Source organism: Poecilia mexicana, unplaced genomic scaffold, assembly GCF_051168715.1.
Source record: "Poecilia mexicana isolate PSO_F unplaced genomic scaffold, ASM5116871v1 scaffold_2, whole genome shotgun sequence".
Lineage (NCBI taxonomy): Eukaryota > Metazoa > Chordata > Actinopteri > Cyprinodontiformes > Poeciliidae > Poecilia > Poecilia mexicana.
In genome coordinates, this window is record NW_028263371.1 from 5,049,410 (window position 1) to 5,067,195 (window position 17,786).

General features: G+C 38.5%; 1 protein-coding gene across 1 annotated transcript in view; it reads right to left on the reverse strand.

Annotated features, from left to right (window-relative positions):
* Window positions 1-10,398: 10,398 nt before the first annotated feature.
* Window positions 10,399-17,786, reverse strand: part of LOC106931219 (vasorin-like) — a 28,255-nt gene continuing 20,867 nt past the window's right edge. Inside the window, exon 2 of the mRNA XM_015009209.2 lies at window positions 10,399-14,941. Within this exon, the coding sequence (XP_014864695.2) occupies window positions 12,813-14,921 (2,109 nt within the window). The 5' untranslated portion in view covers window positions 14,922-14,941 and the 3' untranslated portion in view covers window positions 10,399-12,812. The remainder of the gene's footprint in view (window positions 14,942-17,786) is intronic.

Here is a 17,786-nt window from a genome sequence, read left to right on the forward strand (position 1 = left end):
TTGTTTCAAACTAGAAACATTATTTTTGCAGTGTAATTTATTTTTCCCCCCTTTTGTCACAGTTCAAGATACTTTAATAAGATTCTAGCCAAAATACAACCTTTTACATCAGTGTTGTCAAATCGACACACGCCTTTAAAATCACTGACATACGATCCATCTGTTATTTTTAAGGGGTTCTGTGGGTTTGTTGTTAGCAGTCAGTGTCTTACATGAGCATTAGAGAGAAATCAGAAGGATTTGATGAAACAAAAAGAAATTCAACCTGGATAATGGAAGTAGAGGCCCAGACTGTTTCGGATCAGATTAAAACAAGTCCAACTAAAAAAATATAACTCACAGCGGTTCATGCAGAAGCCACTTTACAAAACCTGCATCACACGACTAATGCCAAAGTAAAACAAACGTCCACAAAAACGTATAAGAAAAACTTTGTGATTTTTTTTTTTTTTTAAAAACGTCAACAGAGTCTAAACTGGAAGATCAGCGACGCCCTGCTGCCTCCTCAAGCAGATTCACCTCGTTGCCGTGAGTTCGGTGGTGGCAGCGGAAACATCTCTGGCTGGTTCCTATCGAGACAACTAATAACGGATGTTGCTATTTTCTCAGCAGGAAACTCTTTCATATCTCCTCTCAGCAGGTCCCACATGACCTGAGCTGAGCTCCAATATTTGGTCTCTAACCTGCAAGCTCACATTTTCCCACGGAGCTCAGCACCGTGTGTGTGGCGTTTGCTGAAATGTGACTAACATTTAGTAAATAAAAACCATTAAATGGATAAAAGAAATCATTGGGAAGCACACGTGTTAGTCAGCTTTCCTGGATTGGTTTTTAATTACTTTGGTGGCTTGTAGGACTTGATTCTTTAAAAGCCTATAAACTTCTGTGGAAGGTCATGAAAGGTCAATATTTGACTTTGAGGACATTAGCATGGATTGTCGAGGAACTCGCATGTAACGATGGAAAAACAAAAAAGAACAAGATCAAGAAGGAGGAAAATGTAAATCAGTGTGAGGTTGAAGGGAAAAAATGTTTTGCTAACAAAAATGTGAAAATTGTAGCTTGCGTGATTATTCAGTCCTTCAGGTAGATAGATTTTACAGCCACCTGTTGTTCATTCTTCTGTGCAAAAATAAATAAATAAATAAATAAATAAATAAATAAAGCTCAAGCTCGGTAAGGAACAGAGAGAAACCATCTGTGAACATCAAGTTTTCCAGTCTTGACACAAATTCCCGGCTGGGTTGGGGTCTGGACATGTTCATGTGTTGACTGTGACACCTGAACATGCTGCTGTCTAATCCAGATCTGGGCTTCTTACATAAACCTTTGACCAGGTTTATGTGAGTTTGTAGTAAGTGTAAATCCCATGACTTCCTTAAGCGCACAGCCACAAAGCTTTGTGGAGAACCCCTGGGTGTGTTTAAACGGAGCGTATTAAAGTATTATCTAGGCTCTTGATTTAAGCCACAGTCAAGTAACCACGTTGCTTCCAGTTATGAAAATGTGGTACATATCAAAAACAACTTCAAAGATATTTACCTTAGCAAATTAGCCGTATTTAATTGGGCCTCTCTCTCTTTAAGAACCTCCTCCCCTTTCTGACACTCCCCCCTTCAGAGCATCATCCCAGCAGTGCGTCTCCTCTCCGTCCATTCATGTCGTTCACAGCCGTTCTTGTGGTCAGCTGAGCTCAGCAGACGCGCAGTTCCACCAGGTGTTTGCTAATCGCTGCTGCCGCTAGTCTCGTGGAGCTGAAGATGGGGGGGCGGTGCTTGACTATCTTTATCATAACATCATATTTTATGATGTTATGATATTTAACATCATAAAATATGTTATTTTATGATGTTATTTGATCATAAAATAACATGATAATTATCTTGGAAGGTGAGCCTCTTTTTCAGATCTTCCAGGATTTCTCTCTGTTTGCCTCCATCCATCTTTCCATCAGCTCTCTCAGTTTCTCTGTACATCTTACCAGAGTTTCTCCTTCCGCTTATATACGCGGCGTCTCCGACATGGTTTGTGGTGAGCTGATATGGAACTTCCAGTTTTTATTTTTAACGTTCTTAAATGAAGGCCCTGTGTGTAGACTTTAACTGATGGTTATCCTGTCAACAGATTGTTGCAGCTGAGCCGCGGATCACTGAACCTCCACTAATGCTGCCAGGCATGACTCCACGCTCTCGGAGGTCTTCAGGTTTTACTTGACTGGTTGTTTCCACCGTGGTCAGTTGGTCTTAGTGTTGGTCGTTGTTTGGATCAACACTGAATTTGATCCAAACTGAGCATATAGAAGAATATGGAGCTGAATTGTTGGTTCTGGTGGATCTTCAGCTTTACTTTGAGACCACAGGAGAAAACGGCGCACAAATTTGTAAATATATTTTTCCCACTGATATCGGTTTGGTGTGTTGACATCCTTTTTGTTCAATTTCAAATCTTCATTATTTATAATGTTAAAACTTTTTTCAGTTTAAAACTTTTTTCTTTAATTTTCAATATATTTCTTTTTTCAGTTTTTAGCTTTTTTTCAATTTCAAACATTTTTCTTTCAACTATGTTGATGGTTTCAAAATAATTTTTCAACTTCAAATCTTTATTTTTAGTTTCAATACTTTTTTCAGGCTCAAACGTTTTCTCACTTCCAAAATAATTTTTCAGCTTCAAACTTATTTTCTCAGTTCCAAGCATTTTTTCTGTTTCAAACTTTTTTTCAGTTTCAAATCTTTTTTTTTTTCTTCAGTTTCATTTTTTTATTATTTTATTATTTTATGGCCCCAATTTAGCTCCATAGAAAAACACTAATTTCCTAAAACATTTTTTAAAATGTATTTCTGTGTCATTTAATGAACCTCCAGCGCACAGTGAGCGACGGAGCGGATGAAGAACCAGTTCAACAAGAGTCAGTCTTCATTCAGCGCTGGAGAGTCTGCGTGTTTCTCTCACATAGCTGACCTTGTGTGTTTGGTCTCCGAGGTAAACTCATTATGCCCTCGGCGGACTGCACCTGCTAGCTGAGTCTCTTCTGCACAGAGTCTAACAAGATTAAACATTTCATCACAATCGTTCCCAGGCAGACAGATACAAAGTCTTTGTGTCTCTTTGTGGAAGGAAGAAAAAAAAAAAAGTCTCATATTTGCGAGGGGCGGCTCCGTCGTCGTTTCGGGGGACTTTGCAGATCGTTTCATGTTAAGAGGAAACAAACTTGTATCCGTCAGTCGACAGGCTTTAAGTAGTCGAGCAGAACTGAAGTGCAGATGTTAAAAAACAAAAAAAAGGGTGAAGCTGAAGAAAATCACATCCTAATAAAATAAAGGCCACTGTATTAGTGTAATAAAATATCGCACGAGACACGAGACGGACTCCACCCTGTATGAAAAATCATATATTTTTCTTTTGGTAACTGCTAAAAGTGGACTTCAAAACAGTCTGCATACAGTCTGAGCTGTGATTCATGGTGAGCTTTTATTCCCCTGAACTTTGCCCAAAATGTCACTCAGCGAGTTTCCCTTCCCCACCCACTTCCACTGACCATCAGCAGGGAAGGAGAAGCCCCAAACCATGCTGGGTAGGAAAAGATGGATGGGTTCTGCAAAGACAAGCGGCCAAACCACGGTGAAAACGCAAAAAAAATCCTCCCCGAGTTCAAAACAAATATGGATTAGGGTGAATGCCCAGTGAAAAAAAGAAAAGACACATCAGGAAAGTCCAGAGTACTTAAAGCAGCCTGACTGTCTCCTGTTTAAACAAGCTAATCATAATGTACCACATATGCAGTCAATGGGAATACGTTGTTAAAAGGTAGATTTGACCTTGAGTTTTTAACCTGTTTCAAATTTAAGCTTTAAACAAAACGTGCTCCAGTAGAATCACATCAAATACTCTAAATCAAAGCAGGAACCCTAAAACTCTTAGGATACCTAAACAAAAAAACACTCATACAGCATTTCCAATGTTTTTTTAAGCTAGTTGAGTAACTCTAGAAGGTAAAATACCCAAAAAAGAATAAAGAAAACAGAGAAGGATTTCCATTTGGAATAGCAATATTAATTAGTGCAGACAGAAAACTGGTTGGGTGTGTTTGCACTTTTGATTCTTTCCTTGATTGTTTTCTGCTCAGCTTATTCAGCTTCTTAGTTTATTCTTGCTTTTCCTTCAGTCTTCGTTTTCGCTGTGGTTATTTTTTATTTCCTCCTCAGTTACTGTCATGTTCAGTTCAGATGTATTTCATCAAGGACGGCACATCGAGCAATGCTACAAGTTGAAAACGTGACGTGAATCATGAGGCCATTATCGACACAGCCCTGGATAACGATGTCAAAACAGCAATAATTACTGACACTATCCATCATGGCAGGATTAATCGCAATTAAGACTTTGGACAGGAAATCCTTTTTCTTTTGTTGTTTTTTGTTTTACTAGTACAAAAAGTACTAGTAAAAAAATAACCCCAAAAGCTATTCTTCCAAATAATAACCCCAAAAATGCTATTGTTATATTATGTTTCCATCATGCAAAGTTACCAACAATTACTAAGGCTTAACACAAACAAACACCTCGTCATAAAAAGAACAAACAGGTCCAGATTTCTCCTCATACATTTTTCATCTCCTCCGGTTTTTCCCCTCTTTCTTGTTTTCCGTCTCCCTGGTCTTTGTTGAAACCTGCTTCACACATGCCCTGAAAACAAAACAAGAAAAACACACAACAACAACAACAACAATAAAACAGGGCTCTTTGTTATGGAAAGCAATTCAACAACTCCACTGGCATCAGTTTGACGATGGGAAAGTGGAAAAAGCCCGTCGGGGACGCTTAAAAGATGTTTGTTCGCTCGGTGGAACAACGACAGAGGTGGAGCGCGGAAAGATAACATCTATAAATAATTCTGGATAAAATCGTGCCAGAAATTCCCTTGGACGCAGCCTCCGGGGCTGCAGTCTGGCCTAAGAGACAAAAGGATAAGACTGATTTAGAGAAAGTCTCGTAAAATGAAATTGAAACATGCTGACTGGAGCGAGGAGCAAATTAAAACCAGCGAAGGCAGAGACGTCTTCAGGGGGAAAGAGAGGAGCCACGTAACGAAAGCCGACAACGACGTGGAGCCCGAAATAGAGCGGCGCTCCAAACAGAGCCCGGCTTGTGTGAGTGGGCACGAAGAGTCCGGTCACGGCCTGTTCCTGCGGGGGTCAAAGGTCATGTGTCAAAGAGGCGAAAGGTCAGGGTGAGAAAAACGGGCCTGCAGCAGTCAAGTGTTCGAAGACATAGCATTAAGAGTAGAGGCGGTGCAAAACACCTTTATACTGAAAAGTAAAAAATGTGGAAATAAGCTACATGTGTTTGTCAAAAAGAAATATTAAAGAATTACAGGATGTTTTTATGGAGGAATGAGGTGATTTATTTATTTATTTATTTTTTACATATTCTGATTGGTTTGATTTCATCTTTTTACATTTAACAGCCAATTTTTTTTCTTAATTACATAATATCTATTTCAAAAAATGAGTACAGTACCAGTCATGGTTTTACTGCTTATTACAAGACACTGATTTATTATTATTATTATTATTTTTATTGTATACAACCTAAACTCCATTCCCATTCTAACTCGGAGATATTCTGTCAGCACAGAGTTATCTCTGTTAGACGTGTTTCTTTGTACTGTCAATGTAAAACCTTCTAATTAATAATTTGTGTCTTTCTTTTTATAAATATGTCATCAGGCAGAGTCCCATTCCTCGTCGCCACTCTTCTGAACGGGAGAGAAAAATGCAAGATTTTTATTCAAGTGAAGCACAAGTGTGTTTATCCACATTTGTCTACTGATAGATGCACAAAAAGAGCTAAACTTAAAACTTGTCTTCAGCTACACTTATAATTAAGGTGATATTCTAAAAGAACAGGACAAATTCAAATACAAACATCTTTTTAAAAGATGTCCGTCGTTTTGACTGCACTGGTCTGAAATCAGATTTTTATCCTCCCCCAAATCTTTTTGTTGATGATTCAGGCATTTACGTCGTTTACATCCAAATAATTCCCTCCTGTATGATTTGGCTGTTTTTACACTGGAGGACTGAAAATGCTGGCTGACGTAAAATAATCCCCGCTCTGTGCAGTCATCTCCTATCACAACATGACCTCGCCCGACCCCGAGGCTCTGCTGCTGAGCCGCAAAGACAACAGAGCCAATAAACTGCTGCTGCTCCAAAAAACCCCAAACATTTCGCTGCTCCTCCGCTCACCTTCTCGTTCCATCTTTTCTTTTTAGGCTTTTACAAGTTTTTGTATTCATAAACTAAAATTCAAAGGAGTGAAAAATGATACATGATATTTATTGTAAAGCTGCAATATGCAACTTTTACTTTTAAATTTTTTTTTTTTTTTTTTACATATTTGTTGTTTTTACATTGATGTTTGGAGATGAACAGTTTACTCTGCTATTAGAACGTTTAGCAGCGAGTACGTGAGATTGATTAGCAGAATTAAGACCCCCCTCCTGGCTCTGATTGGTTGTTTCTGACCAGCAGATGTCAACTGTAGCTCAAGGAGGAGGTGGAGGAAATTAATCTTTTCACAGATTAAAAAAAAAACATTTTTGTGAAAAAAATTAAAAAGCAGCTTTAAGCCTATTGAAATTAATGACAAAATTGTCAAATTTGCTTTTTTTTTTTAACTATTCCCTTTTACGCTTTAAGTGCCATTCAAATTTAATCTTCACTGCTATTTGCAATAGAAATTAAACAATTTCTGGTTAGCATACCTAAAAAATAGCAGTCATTATCTGGGAGATAGAAAAAAAAAGAGAGTGAAATCTTGGGTGGGCTTGCTCTAACTTCTGCCTCACAGAGGATGGAAATCATTAAGGTCTCTGGGTAAGACGACTCCACAGGGCTGCACGAAGAGATGAACAGCAATTACAGATCATTTAATTAATGTGCATTTTGGAACAACCATTTCCAAATTAGATTTTTTCTCTTCCTCATGAAAGTGAGAAATAAGAGCTGCTAAACGAGACAGCGTGGGAAAACGTTTTGCACAGACCTACAAAGTTAACATCAATTGCGTTCTTTTAGGTCTTTCATTTGGCATAAAAGCAAAACAAGTCAGTAAGACAAGAAGGACAATTCTGTTTCATTTCTTTCTTTTTTGTGTGCTAGTCTTTTATGTGTTTTAGCGTAATCTGAGATTACAACGTAAAGTTCAGAGGGTAAGCTGTTCAAAGAAAATGAAGAGTGAAGGAACTCTGTGAAGAGGCAGTGAAAATATCGGAGTTTTTTTTTTTTTTTTTTTTAATGGGGCATCATTTAACCCTTTCATGCATAGCGGTCACTACAATGGACAATTTTTTAAAAGCCATTTTCTTGTGCTTCTTGTGGATTTTTATGTTATAAATGCACACAGACCATTGAAGTGGACACTAATGTGCCATAAAATACACTATCAACTACTGACCATCAGCTGCAAATGAAATAAATTATTTTTGTTAAATTCAATATGGCCTACAGACAGAAAAGCATGCCGACTGACCCGGTCCCTCCTTCTACTGTAGACGACTCTTGCAGGTAAAAAAATATTATGACCCCTAAAGAACAATACTACTGAATTTTACAATAACAACTTTGTATTTGGAGAAAATTACAATTGATCATCTAAAAAAAGAAGAAAAAAAATCTCTTTACAAAATTTTTTTCGTAACTTCTTTTTTTAATGCCTTAAGAAAATAAAAGAAATTTTGGGGAAAAAAATCCTGACACTAAGGATCATAATTCATGCCTAAAAGGGTTAACATTTAAATATTTGTCAAAAACTTGACAGAGGATAGCTGACATTTGTGACTATTACAGTGTTCATTAGCATCCAGATGAATTATCATGAATTTTACTGTAAATATTTAATGATGATCCCGTTCAGATTCCCCGTTTAACAACCAAGAAGACGAGACAAAAAAATGTGTCCATTTCACTCTTAGTCCCAAACATCAGTACGGGTCCCAGGGTCAGAGGAGCTGATGACATTTAACATTTAACAAACCTTCTCTTGGTTTCTTTGAATGGCCGGAAAGCAGAAAATATCCAACGATTGGAGGAATTGCTTAGTGACATCTGAGGAGAAAGGAAAGACTGGTTTGAGAGGACCAAGAAACATAAACACTCTGGAACCAAAACATGAAGAATACCAACTCTGAAAAAAAAGCACAACGTACACAGATCTACAGACCTCAAGCCCTCTGCTTCTTGATTTCAGGTGAATGTGTGGATGAGCCATAACTTTCTTCAGCTGAACAGAAACAAAACTGAACTTTTTATCTTCGGACCCAAAGAGGAACGATCGGGAGTCAGTGCACAGCTTCAGTTATTACAGATAGAAACCAGCAATCAGACCCAAAATGGCCGATGATTGACTCTGACCTGAACCTTCAGAGTCACTTAAAGACAGTTACAAAGTTGGCCTTCCGTCACCTGAAGAACATTTCCAGACTTAAAGAACTAATGTACCAGCCAGATCTAGAGAAGCTCATCCAGAGGTTTATCATTAGTTGCAGTGATTACTGCAAGTGTCCTCATAGCTCTGCTTCATAATGTATAACTGTATTATATGAAGCACTGATGTATTATGAAGATATCTGATGTAAAGCACTTCGACCTGCCTTATTGCTGAAATGTGCTGTACAAATTAACTTGACGTAACATGTCGAACCTTGAAGCAGACCCGCTAAATTAGACCAAATAAAAAGAAGAAAACCAGCTAGATTTTCCAAAATGTTACTTGAAGGAGCAACTTTCCTGCGCCGTCCGCTCTTAATGGAATCCAGTCTCACCGATCCCAGTGGCGAGGATCGTAGGTTTCAGCTGCTGGAGGATGTACCAATCACATTATTGCATGATTGAATCACTTCAAAATATTGCTGCAATTAATTTCATTCCCTCTCAATTTTTTTTCCCCTCTTTCGACAGAGGCCCGATTTTGGTTAGTTTTTTTTTTTTCTTTTTACAAGCTATTAAGCACAAAATAAACTTAATTTGGACATTTCTCTCCTCTAAGCAAAACCTCAAGCCCTCTGCTTCTTTATTTTATCTTTCTGAACTTCATTGCACTTGTAGGTCGCACAGGCCTGGGGACACATGCGACAAAACAAGCTGGTTTCACAGTGTTTTTAACATTTTGTTGTTAGAAGCTCAAAGCGTGTAGTTGCAAGTCCATTAAAGCAACATCACATCAGCAACCTGTCAAATGTTTCTTTGGGGGGAAGAAAACTGTGAATGTATCAAAATAAGTTCTATATTTCACAATTTTCCAATGTCACTGTGTAGATTCTCTTCAGTTTTGTGCAGCACTCGCTTCTTGCTGAATAAAAATGTTTTATTCGTACTTTTTAAAGAGGTTTTGAGCTTCAAGGATTGATAGTCATTTTTAATGTGCTTGAAAAACATCCATGCTTGTCATGTTTAGTATTAAAATACGCAGGTAGGCCAACGATGACATATTCCGAGACAAATGCTTCACACATGGAGTTTATAGATGTATGTTACGTGCTACATACACACGCTAACTCTGAACCTGGGGGGGTTTTAGTGGCTTGCAGGGTCCAGTTAAGCCGCCGTCAAGTCCAAGAATCTGTCTGACGTTGGATTTCAACCCATTCATTTATTCATCTGCGTTCCTCTTTCCAATAATCCATCCATCCACCCATGGCAAGTTTTGACTGCTTCCATTGCAACCAGATTGTTCAAATAAATCAAGCCTCGCTCTCTTCACGTTTTTTTTTCCCACTTCTTTCTCTTTTCTCTCGGCAGCCGGCAGCCGTCCAGGTGGAACAACGTCTCCAAATAAAAAGCACATTGAGAGGCTGATGAGGATGACAGACTGTAAAGTGGGAATTTGTTCTCCTTTTGAGCCAGTGGCCTTAGCAAATAAGTTTCACCTTTTGTACAAAAGCATCCATTGGGGTTGGGTTGGTAGAATTAGAAATCCTTTTTTTTGTTGTTTGTTTTTTTGATAACATGTAAATATTCTTGTAATTCAAATTACAAGAAGCACCAATTTGACTGCTTTGTATCACAAATAGTGAATTAGTTCATCACTTTTCAATGCACATAACAGGTCAGATCGTTAAGCTGCAGTATGTTAGTTTTATAAAAAGTTCTTTTTTTTACTTATTTGTTGAAACTGTCACCATGTCGTGACAGTTTGGTGAGACAGATGAACTGTGAAAAAACTCCCCTGCCTAAAATTATAGTTTACAATGAAAAGGTACTAATATTTGATGTGTATGTTAGATTTGTGCTCCAACGACAAACCAAACAACAATCTCATGTAAACTCTTAAATCCACTACTAGGTCATTAAACACGTGAGTAAAAGTGCATCAATAACCAAACAACACAGATGATAACAATAATAAGTAATTTTAATACTGTTCTGTTCTCAGCATTGGTAAAATATATACAGAAATGCTACATGCGAAACTAACAAACAAACAAAGGAGACAACGATAAGAAAAGACAAGTTTCCCTAAACAAACTGGGAAGGTAGTGTTAAAAAGCATGTGTAAAAAAAATATTACAAACATAACCTGCTATTTTCACTGGCCAAAGAAATATGGAGAATCTTCCAGTTACACATTTTGTAAAACTGTTAAAAAGAAAACAGGAAGACGAAGCTGGTGATGGATGGTCTTGACTTATATATAAAGAAAAGATACAGACAAATGAACAAATAGGCAAAATTTTTAAAAAAGTAACAAGGGTTTTTGACAAATTTAACTCCAATGGAGTTGATGTTTCTTGACATACAGTTTATACAGTGTGGTGTGGGATGAAATAAAAAACCTTTTAGATGTATACAAAATCGCAACGCGACTCTTGAACGTTTTCACAATGACATCGCTTTAAAAACACATAATTGCTGTCATTCATTTCGTTTTCCACCATGAAAATTAAATTAATAAGAATGACAGAAACACCCAACGTTTGTCACAGTCTCGCTGCACGTCACAGTAGCTGCTCTTGCTGTGTCGGGGTGTTTGGGGCTACAGAGAACAAATACATTATACATCTTCAATAGAAAAATATTAATAGTATTAATTACAATTCTCTTTCTGCATTAAATTTGGATGTTCATGTGCATTTTTAAGTTTGTGTTTTATTGCTACCGGTGTGCTTTGATAAGGTCTTGTGAGAATTAGACCTGTATTTATCTTTACCCAAAATGTAACTTAGGAAACTTTTAAGTGATGTAAGCAAAAATGACAAGCAGTAAAAATAACCATGATGATACATCTTTTTTTAAAGAGCAAATGTCAGATTTCTGAGCAAAAAAACAAAAAACAAAACAAAACTGTACGATAATTGAAATTATGAACACAATGGTGATGAAGGTTTTCCACTTGTGATGGTTTTGCTTTAACAGCCCATTTTTTTAGGACCTACTTTACTGGGGTTTGCTGAAAACGCAACGTCAGGGGGAATAGGGAGTCAGTAGAGTAACTCCCCTACAATAATTTGACCCACCATTTATAAAAACTCACATTGACTCTATGTGAAGTTTTAAAGTTACCATATTTCTCCTGATTTCTTCCCCTTCACTGGATAAATCACCTTATAAATCTTTTTGATAAACTTTAATTTGAGCCGAGCATCGCTTATGTCCTGGATGTACATTGCATTATGCACTGAAGTCCAAGTTTTCTGTTTCAAACTTAACATGATCATATTTCTGTTCTTTGTTTTTCAAGAACCGATTTTCTCGATTCTCTACATAGAATTTAGTGAAGCTATCTTGAGCTGAACAAAGATAAAGAGGAAAAGTTGACATGATGGGACTTGATGACATTATGCCCTTTGAGCAGAAACAACCATTGCTTCATCTCTCAACAATACTAATACTAAATGACTATTTACAAAAGAGGCAGTAAAAATTCACAAAAAATGCAGAAAGCCAACTGGTAAAACAGCCTCTCTGTAACGGCACAGAATAATACAAATAAAGTCCATTTTATTTAATCTTTCACAGTAAATTTAAGTCCAGAGAAGCTGAAGGCTCTGCCATGTAGGGAACTGTGGTGTTTCTGGAGAAACTGCAGAATCCCAAATCTGTGTTTGCGAGATTTGTTTTGTCCTCACATTAGATGATGTCAACACTTGAATCCAGACTTTGAACAGCGGTTATAGTCTGTAACGATTTGCAAAGTTTCCGAACATAACTTTGTTGTTGCTTCTCCAAATCTTCGCTTTGTAGCAGTCATCACAAAAGAAACAAGTGTAGTTTTCAGTGCAACTTTTTTTTCAATCCCTTGCAGGTACTTGAAAGTCCATTAACATTAAAATTTATGATTCAAAAATCTTCATGTCTTTAAACCTCTGGCACTTCTCCAGTTCAAGGCACTTTTTTCAGTTTCAGTATTCCCATATCCAGCAACAAGATTAAAGTGTTTCTCTTTCTTATAAGCAAAGAAAAAAAGTACAGAGTTATAGTAGGTCACTGCTAGCAGGCATTGTCCACTACGAAGACCCTTCTAATTGATTGCACTTGATTTATTGATTGGATTAGATGTTCCACTGCCACCCTCTGTTCACTGAATTTCAATCACGTCTTCTTCATTGTCCCATAGTGGTTAAGCACATTTTGAATATGCTGTGATCTGAAATCCCATTGTTTTGAGTCTCTTAAATATATATAATCTGGTATGTTATTTCATCATGTGCATAACAGAGGACAATAAGTGCCCTATCTCCAATAGTGGACATCTGAGACTAAGGGAGACGTAGCAGGTTCAGAACGTCCCAACGGAAACTCTGCTCAGCGTTAGAAATAAGACGGCTTCAGTGTTGCTTGATTGTTATTTGATGGACAGTGTCCTTGCATCAAGGGTGCTTCATAGTCCATACTGCCATTTTGTTGCAGTAATGGGGGCAGTTGTGGGGTCTGGCAACGATCTGCCTCGGGCTGTTTGAGGGGTAGTGTACCATTGACTCCGTTCTCTAGATGAACCTTTTTACCCTCCAGGTCTATTGCCTCAGGATCCGTTGAGCCCAGCTCCAGCTCCATTTCTGAATTCGCCTGCCTCTTCTTCTGTACACAGATGATTGTACCAGCCACCAAAACCAACACCAGGACTAATGCTAGGACTGCCAGCGCTGCAATGAGATTCTTTGTCATAGGGGTGTCTGGATCTACCAAATGTTCTACAAAGATAGTAGGACTAGTGCGAGCCTCTGTACAGGGACCCAGTTCTACAGAGCTGTTACCTTTATAAATGATCTTTTCTCCAAGGGGACTGACACAGACCAAGTAGGTACAGTTTGGGTTCAAACCACGCAAAGTGTATACAGGGTAGTATGTTGGCAAACTCAGCATGTGAGGGCGACGGTCGGGGCCTGAGAGGTTACGATAGGTCAGCCTGATGCCACGAATGTTAGGCCGTGTCTCGATGAAGCGGTGCAGGTCAAGGAGTATTGATGTGGACGTCACCTCCCGTGAGCTGATCGCATCTAGTTTATCCGGCATTGCTGAAGTCACCACAGAGACCTCTGTTTCAGATTTATGCGGGACCTCGGGAATTTCACAGTAGTCTCCAGATGATCCCGAAGAACACAAACAGTTGAGTAGGCCATTTGGGTCAAAATAGCAAGTCCCTCCATTCAAGCAGATGTTTTGTGGGCAGAAATGTAACTCGTTTTCCACAACAGTAGAGCTAGGAGACACTGGAGGATCTGATCCAAAGGATGGGTTGTCTGTTATGGAGGGAACAGTTTCATCACTAGGTGGCAGAGGGGGAGGGATAGCGTTAGTATGGGCGGTTTCTGGAGAGGTGGTAGGGATTTGGGGAACAGGGGTGTTTTCTACAGGGGAGCCAACAGATTCTGTTGTGGTTAGTGGACATCCAAAGTCGTTGTGCTCTAATGCCGAAAGTGTCTTCCCAGCATTAACGAGAGGGAAATGGCATCTGGTTTCCTCTGGCCGCTTCAAATTGACTTCCTTCTCTTTTAGCCAGACAGGGAACCAGGCCAGTGGACAGAGACAGTTGAAGGGGTTCTCGGCTACGGTCAGTTGTGTCAACTTTGAGAAGCTTTCAAAGAAACCTTCAGGAAATCCCTGGAGATTAACTCCGCTTAGATCCAGTTCTTGAAGTGCAACCAGTTGCTGAAAGTCACTCACCCTCAGCTCAAAAAGTGGGTTAGCAGCCAGGCTTAGTTTCGTAAGCCCCTTGAGAGATTCCTGCTTCAGGGCTTGAGGGACTTCCTTTAACTGATTCATTGACAAGTCAAGTTCATGAAGGTTTCTCAGGGAGGCTACAAGATTTTCATCCAATGACGGTAGCCCTAATGAGGACAATTTCAGTGCTTCTAGATGGGGAGTATGAAGATGTGAATGTTCCAGGGGTGGGAGTTTATTGTGACTGAGGTCCAAAAGAAGTAGCCTGGGGAAATTGAGAAAAGGCAGGGAGGTGAGCTTGTTTCCTTGCAGCTTCAACTCCAACAGCATCTCTAAACCTTCAAAAGCTTCCCAATGAATGCTCTGAATGAGGTTTCCATGGAGATACAGCCTCTCTAGCTGGACCAACCCTGAGAAGCTGTCTTTGGAAATGTGAGTTATGTGGTTAGCAGAAAGGTCCAAGTTTTTCAATTTCGACAGCGACTTAAAAGCCATCTCTGGAATTTCCGCTAACTTATTCTGGCTCAGGTCCAGTGACACCAGCTCGACAATGTCTTTGAAGTCATCTTGGGTCAAGGTTTCAATATCGTTCTGAAAGATGTATAGATGCTGGGTGGAGACAGGGACATGGGGTATAGTGCTGGACTGCCTGTGAATGCAAAACACTGAGTTTAGGGAGTTGCAGGAACAGGATTCTGGGCAGTCGGTGGAGAACACCACTGCAGAGGCCAGTAGGAAGCAAACGATGTAGAGCAACATGATGACGACAGCCCAGCGCTCTGAAAAACAGAAAACAGAAAGAAAAAGGTTATTTTTGATTTGCTAGTTGAGCTGGTCATATTTAAGACATTTTGAAATGATGTGTGAATGGTTTCCTGTCCACATTATTAACTTTAGGTACAGCCGTAGACCCAACAAGGTAAAATGCAGACTTCTGCTCATTGTTGGAGACTCACTAAGCTAATTGTTGGATAAATTTTATAAAAATTTGTTTGCAGGAAATATTCTGCAAACAAATGTACAATAATTTTCTGGTGAAGCTGTCTGACTTAAGAAATTGCAAGTGTGTGAGACAGCTTATATGGTCTTGTAAAAGTTATTATATTTAGGAGATTTTTGTACTTTTTGTTTGTCCAGAAGCCAAAATCCAAGTCAGCTCCATCAAGGACTATGCCCTCTGTCTAAATTAAACTGATTCCACCAATTATGTCACACAGCTATTGTCTGCATATTGATTTTAAATTATTTATTTTCTTGCACTTATTTTCCTACTTCTGTAAACGTTGAACATACCAGAGCCTAAGCCTTTAGTAATTCAGTGTCTCCTCACGATCATTAATGCAATTATCTCCTGGGAACTTCAAACCATTGCATGTCAACTCATATTTTTCCCCTTTTCTGTTTTGATCCTATTTTTAATCCATTCTTGGTTTTTTGCCAATTGTTTTACTTCGCCTTCTGTGTTTATCCTGGTGTTTTTTCCTCACAATTTCTGAATAAAGCTTAATAAATAAGAACTGATCAATTGATTGCTTGGTAATTACGTCTAAAATGCCAGAATTTAGACATAAAACCAGAAAACCAAAGCATTGGTACTTTCTTGACCACCACATCATGCTGTTACTTTCACTTCCTGAATCAAACTAGCAGCTCTTTGGTTTCAGATGAGAGCTCTAAGCTGGGGTGAAAATAAATCCAGATTACTAGACTTTCACTATGTGCGGTCACTTACTGTTTATGGAACATTAGAGCTGCTTGCCAGTCATTTCAGGATCCCAGAGTCCTACTGGCACACAGTGAGTAATTTGATGACAGGAAAGGAGAGGAAATATAATTGTGTGTTTAGTATCAAAACAGGAAGAGCTAGAGGAGAAACTGGGACAGCACGTTACCATATGAGACTTAGAGGAATATTTTAAAAAAATGTATTTTTATTTGTTCCTTTACTTATGACCCTATTTTAAGTCAACCATAGTAATTAGATATGCACATTTTCATCTACAAACAAAGTAAATTTCACTTGAGGACGCAATAAGAAGCTTTTTGTTTGTTTTAAATAAAAACTACACAACCACTATTCTTTGAACACGACGCTAGTTGCCAGTTTCAGGACTCAAACGAACGGAGTGCCGCGGTTTTGAATGTGTCCACGAGACGTCAAGATGGCAACACAAACTTTGGTCGACCTCCTCTGAGTGACTTAGTTATTTCAACTTTGCACTTGATGTTGACCTTCACATGGACAAGTGTGAACCAAAACTCAGCTACACGCCAAAAAGTGTAAATGTAGAGAAATGTATAAAATTAGTGTCATGGAAAATGATATGACATTAATAACATGATTTTAGGTCCATTTTAGCAATGACAGCCAGAGCATTTTGTTTCCGGGACTTGAGTAGAATAACTACAAACTCTGAGTTTTTTTTGTTTGACAGCATTAGAGAGGGATTAACAAGAGTTTTGACAGACCAATTATTTCAAGGCGTTTACACTGTGTAAGTCAGTGAAAATCTGTGATAGCAGATGCTTAAATGGAAAATATCATGTATTTTCTAGGAACACCAAGTCATTTTATAACCCAAATATAACTTAAAAAAATTTGACTTTGCAATAAAATGCCTTGAAATTTGGCCTCTGCCTCTTTAAGAAGCTCCGGCTCTTGCCGACACGTCGCGACACGTCGACAAGCCACCAACGGCCACCAGTGATTGAAGGACTTCTCAAATATGCATGAAAGAATCAACACAACAACCTGAGTATGTTCTTGACAGTGGAACAGTCATCCATGTTGCTTTTTCTACCACGCAAACAGAATTACAGAAATAAGTTAATATTGATATTTGTCTAAATTATTGACACGTAAACTTGCAAATCAAATCTTATTTTTATTTTTCAAAGATCCCAAATTAATTGTGACAAATTTCAAATACACAAAGAGATCACAGCAGTGTAAATAATACACTTTTCATTTGCAACATAAATGAATCATTATGTTCTCAACAACAATAAGGAGACCAATGAACTTCTAGAGCCTGCAAACCAACAAAAAGATGCACAAAACCACACAGTATAAACATACATGTCAAGGTGCTGTTTGGACACGTCCCCTGCTTCAGCAGCAGGGGATTTGGGGTCTTTCAACCCATACCCCTCACACACATATTACTGCAAATGTTTCCACGAGCACATGAATAAACTCAGTCCATTACACAGCTGGATTCTGTTAGCCACAGTTCACTGCAGCAATCGGTCACTGTGAGACAGAAGAGAGACCCACATAAACCTTCATCCTCCCCTTGTGATAAGACAGAGACAGTGGGAGAACAAAGAATGAAGTCTCCATCTGTGTTTCTCCACTATCTTTCTGTAACAGAGCAGCATTATGTGTTTTCTGGGCACATAGTGCCTTTAAATAGCACAATCAACTAACTATTTTAACTTCAGTTGTTCTAAAAATGCTGTGCATGTCAAATAGGGCTTAAATGAAATTTGACTTTGTAATTTAAAGCCTAATAAATGGACTTCTGTCTCTTTAAGAGAATGTTGCTCTTTCTGAAACTCCGCCTTCAGGAAGTCATCAAAACATGGCTCCTCCATTAACCCTTTAACAACATTTTCACCAGC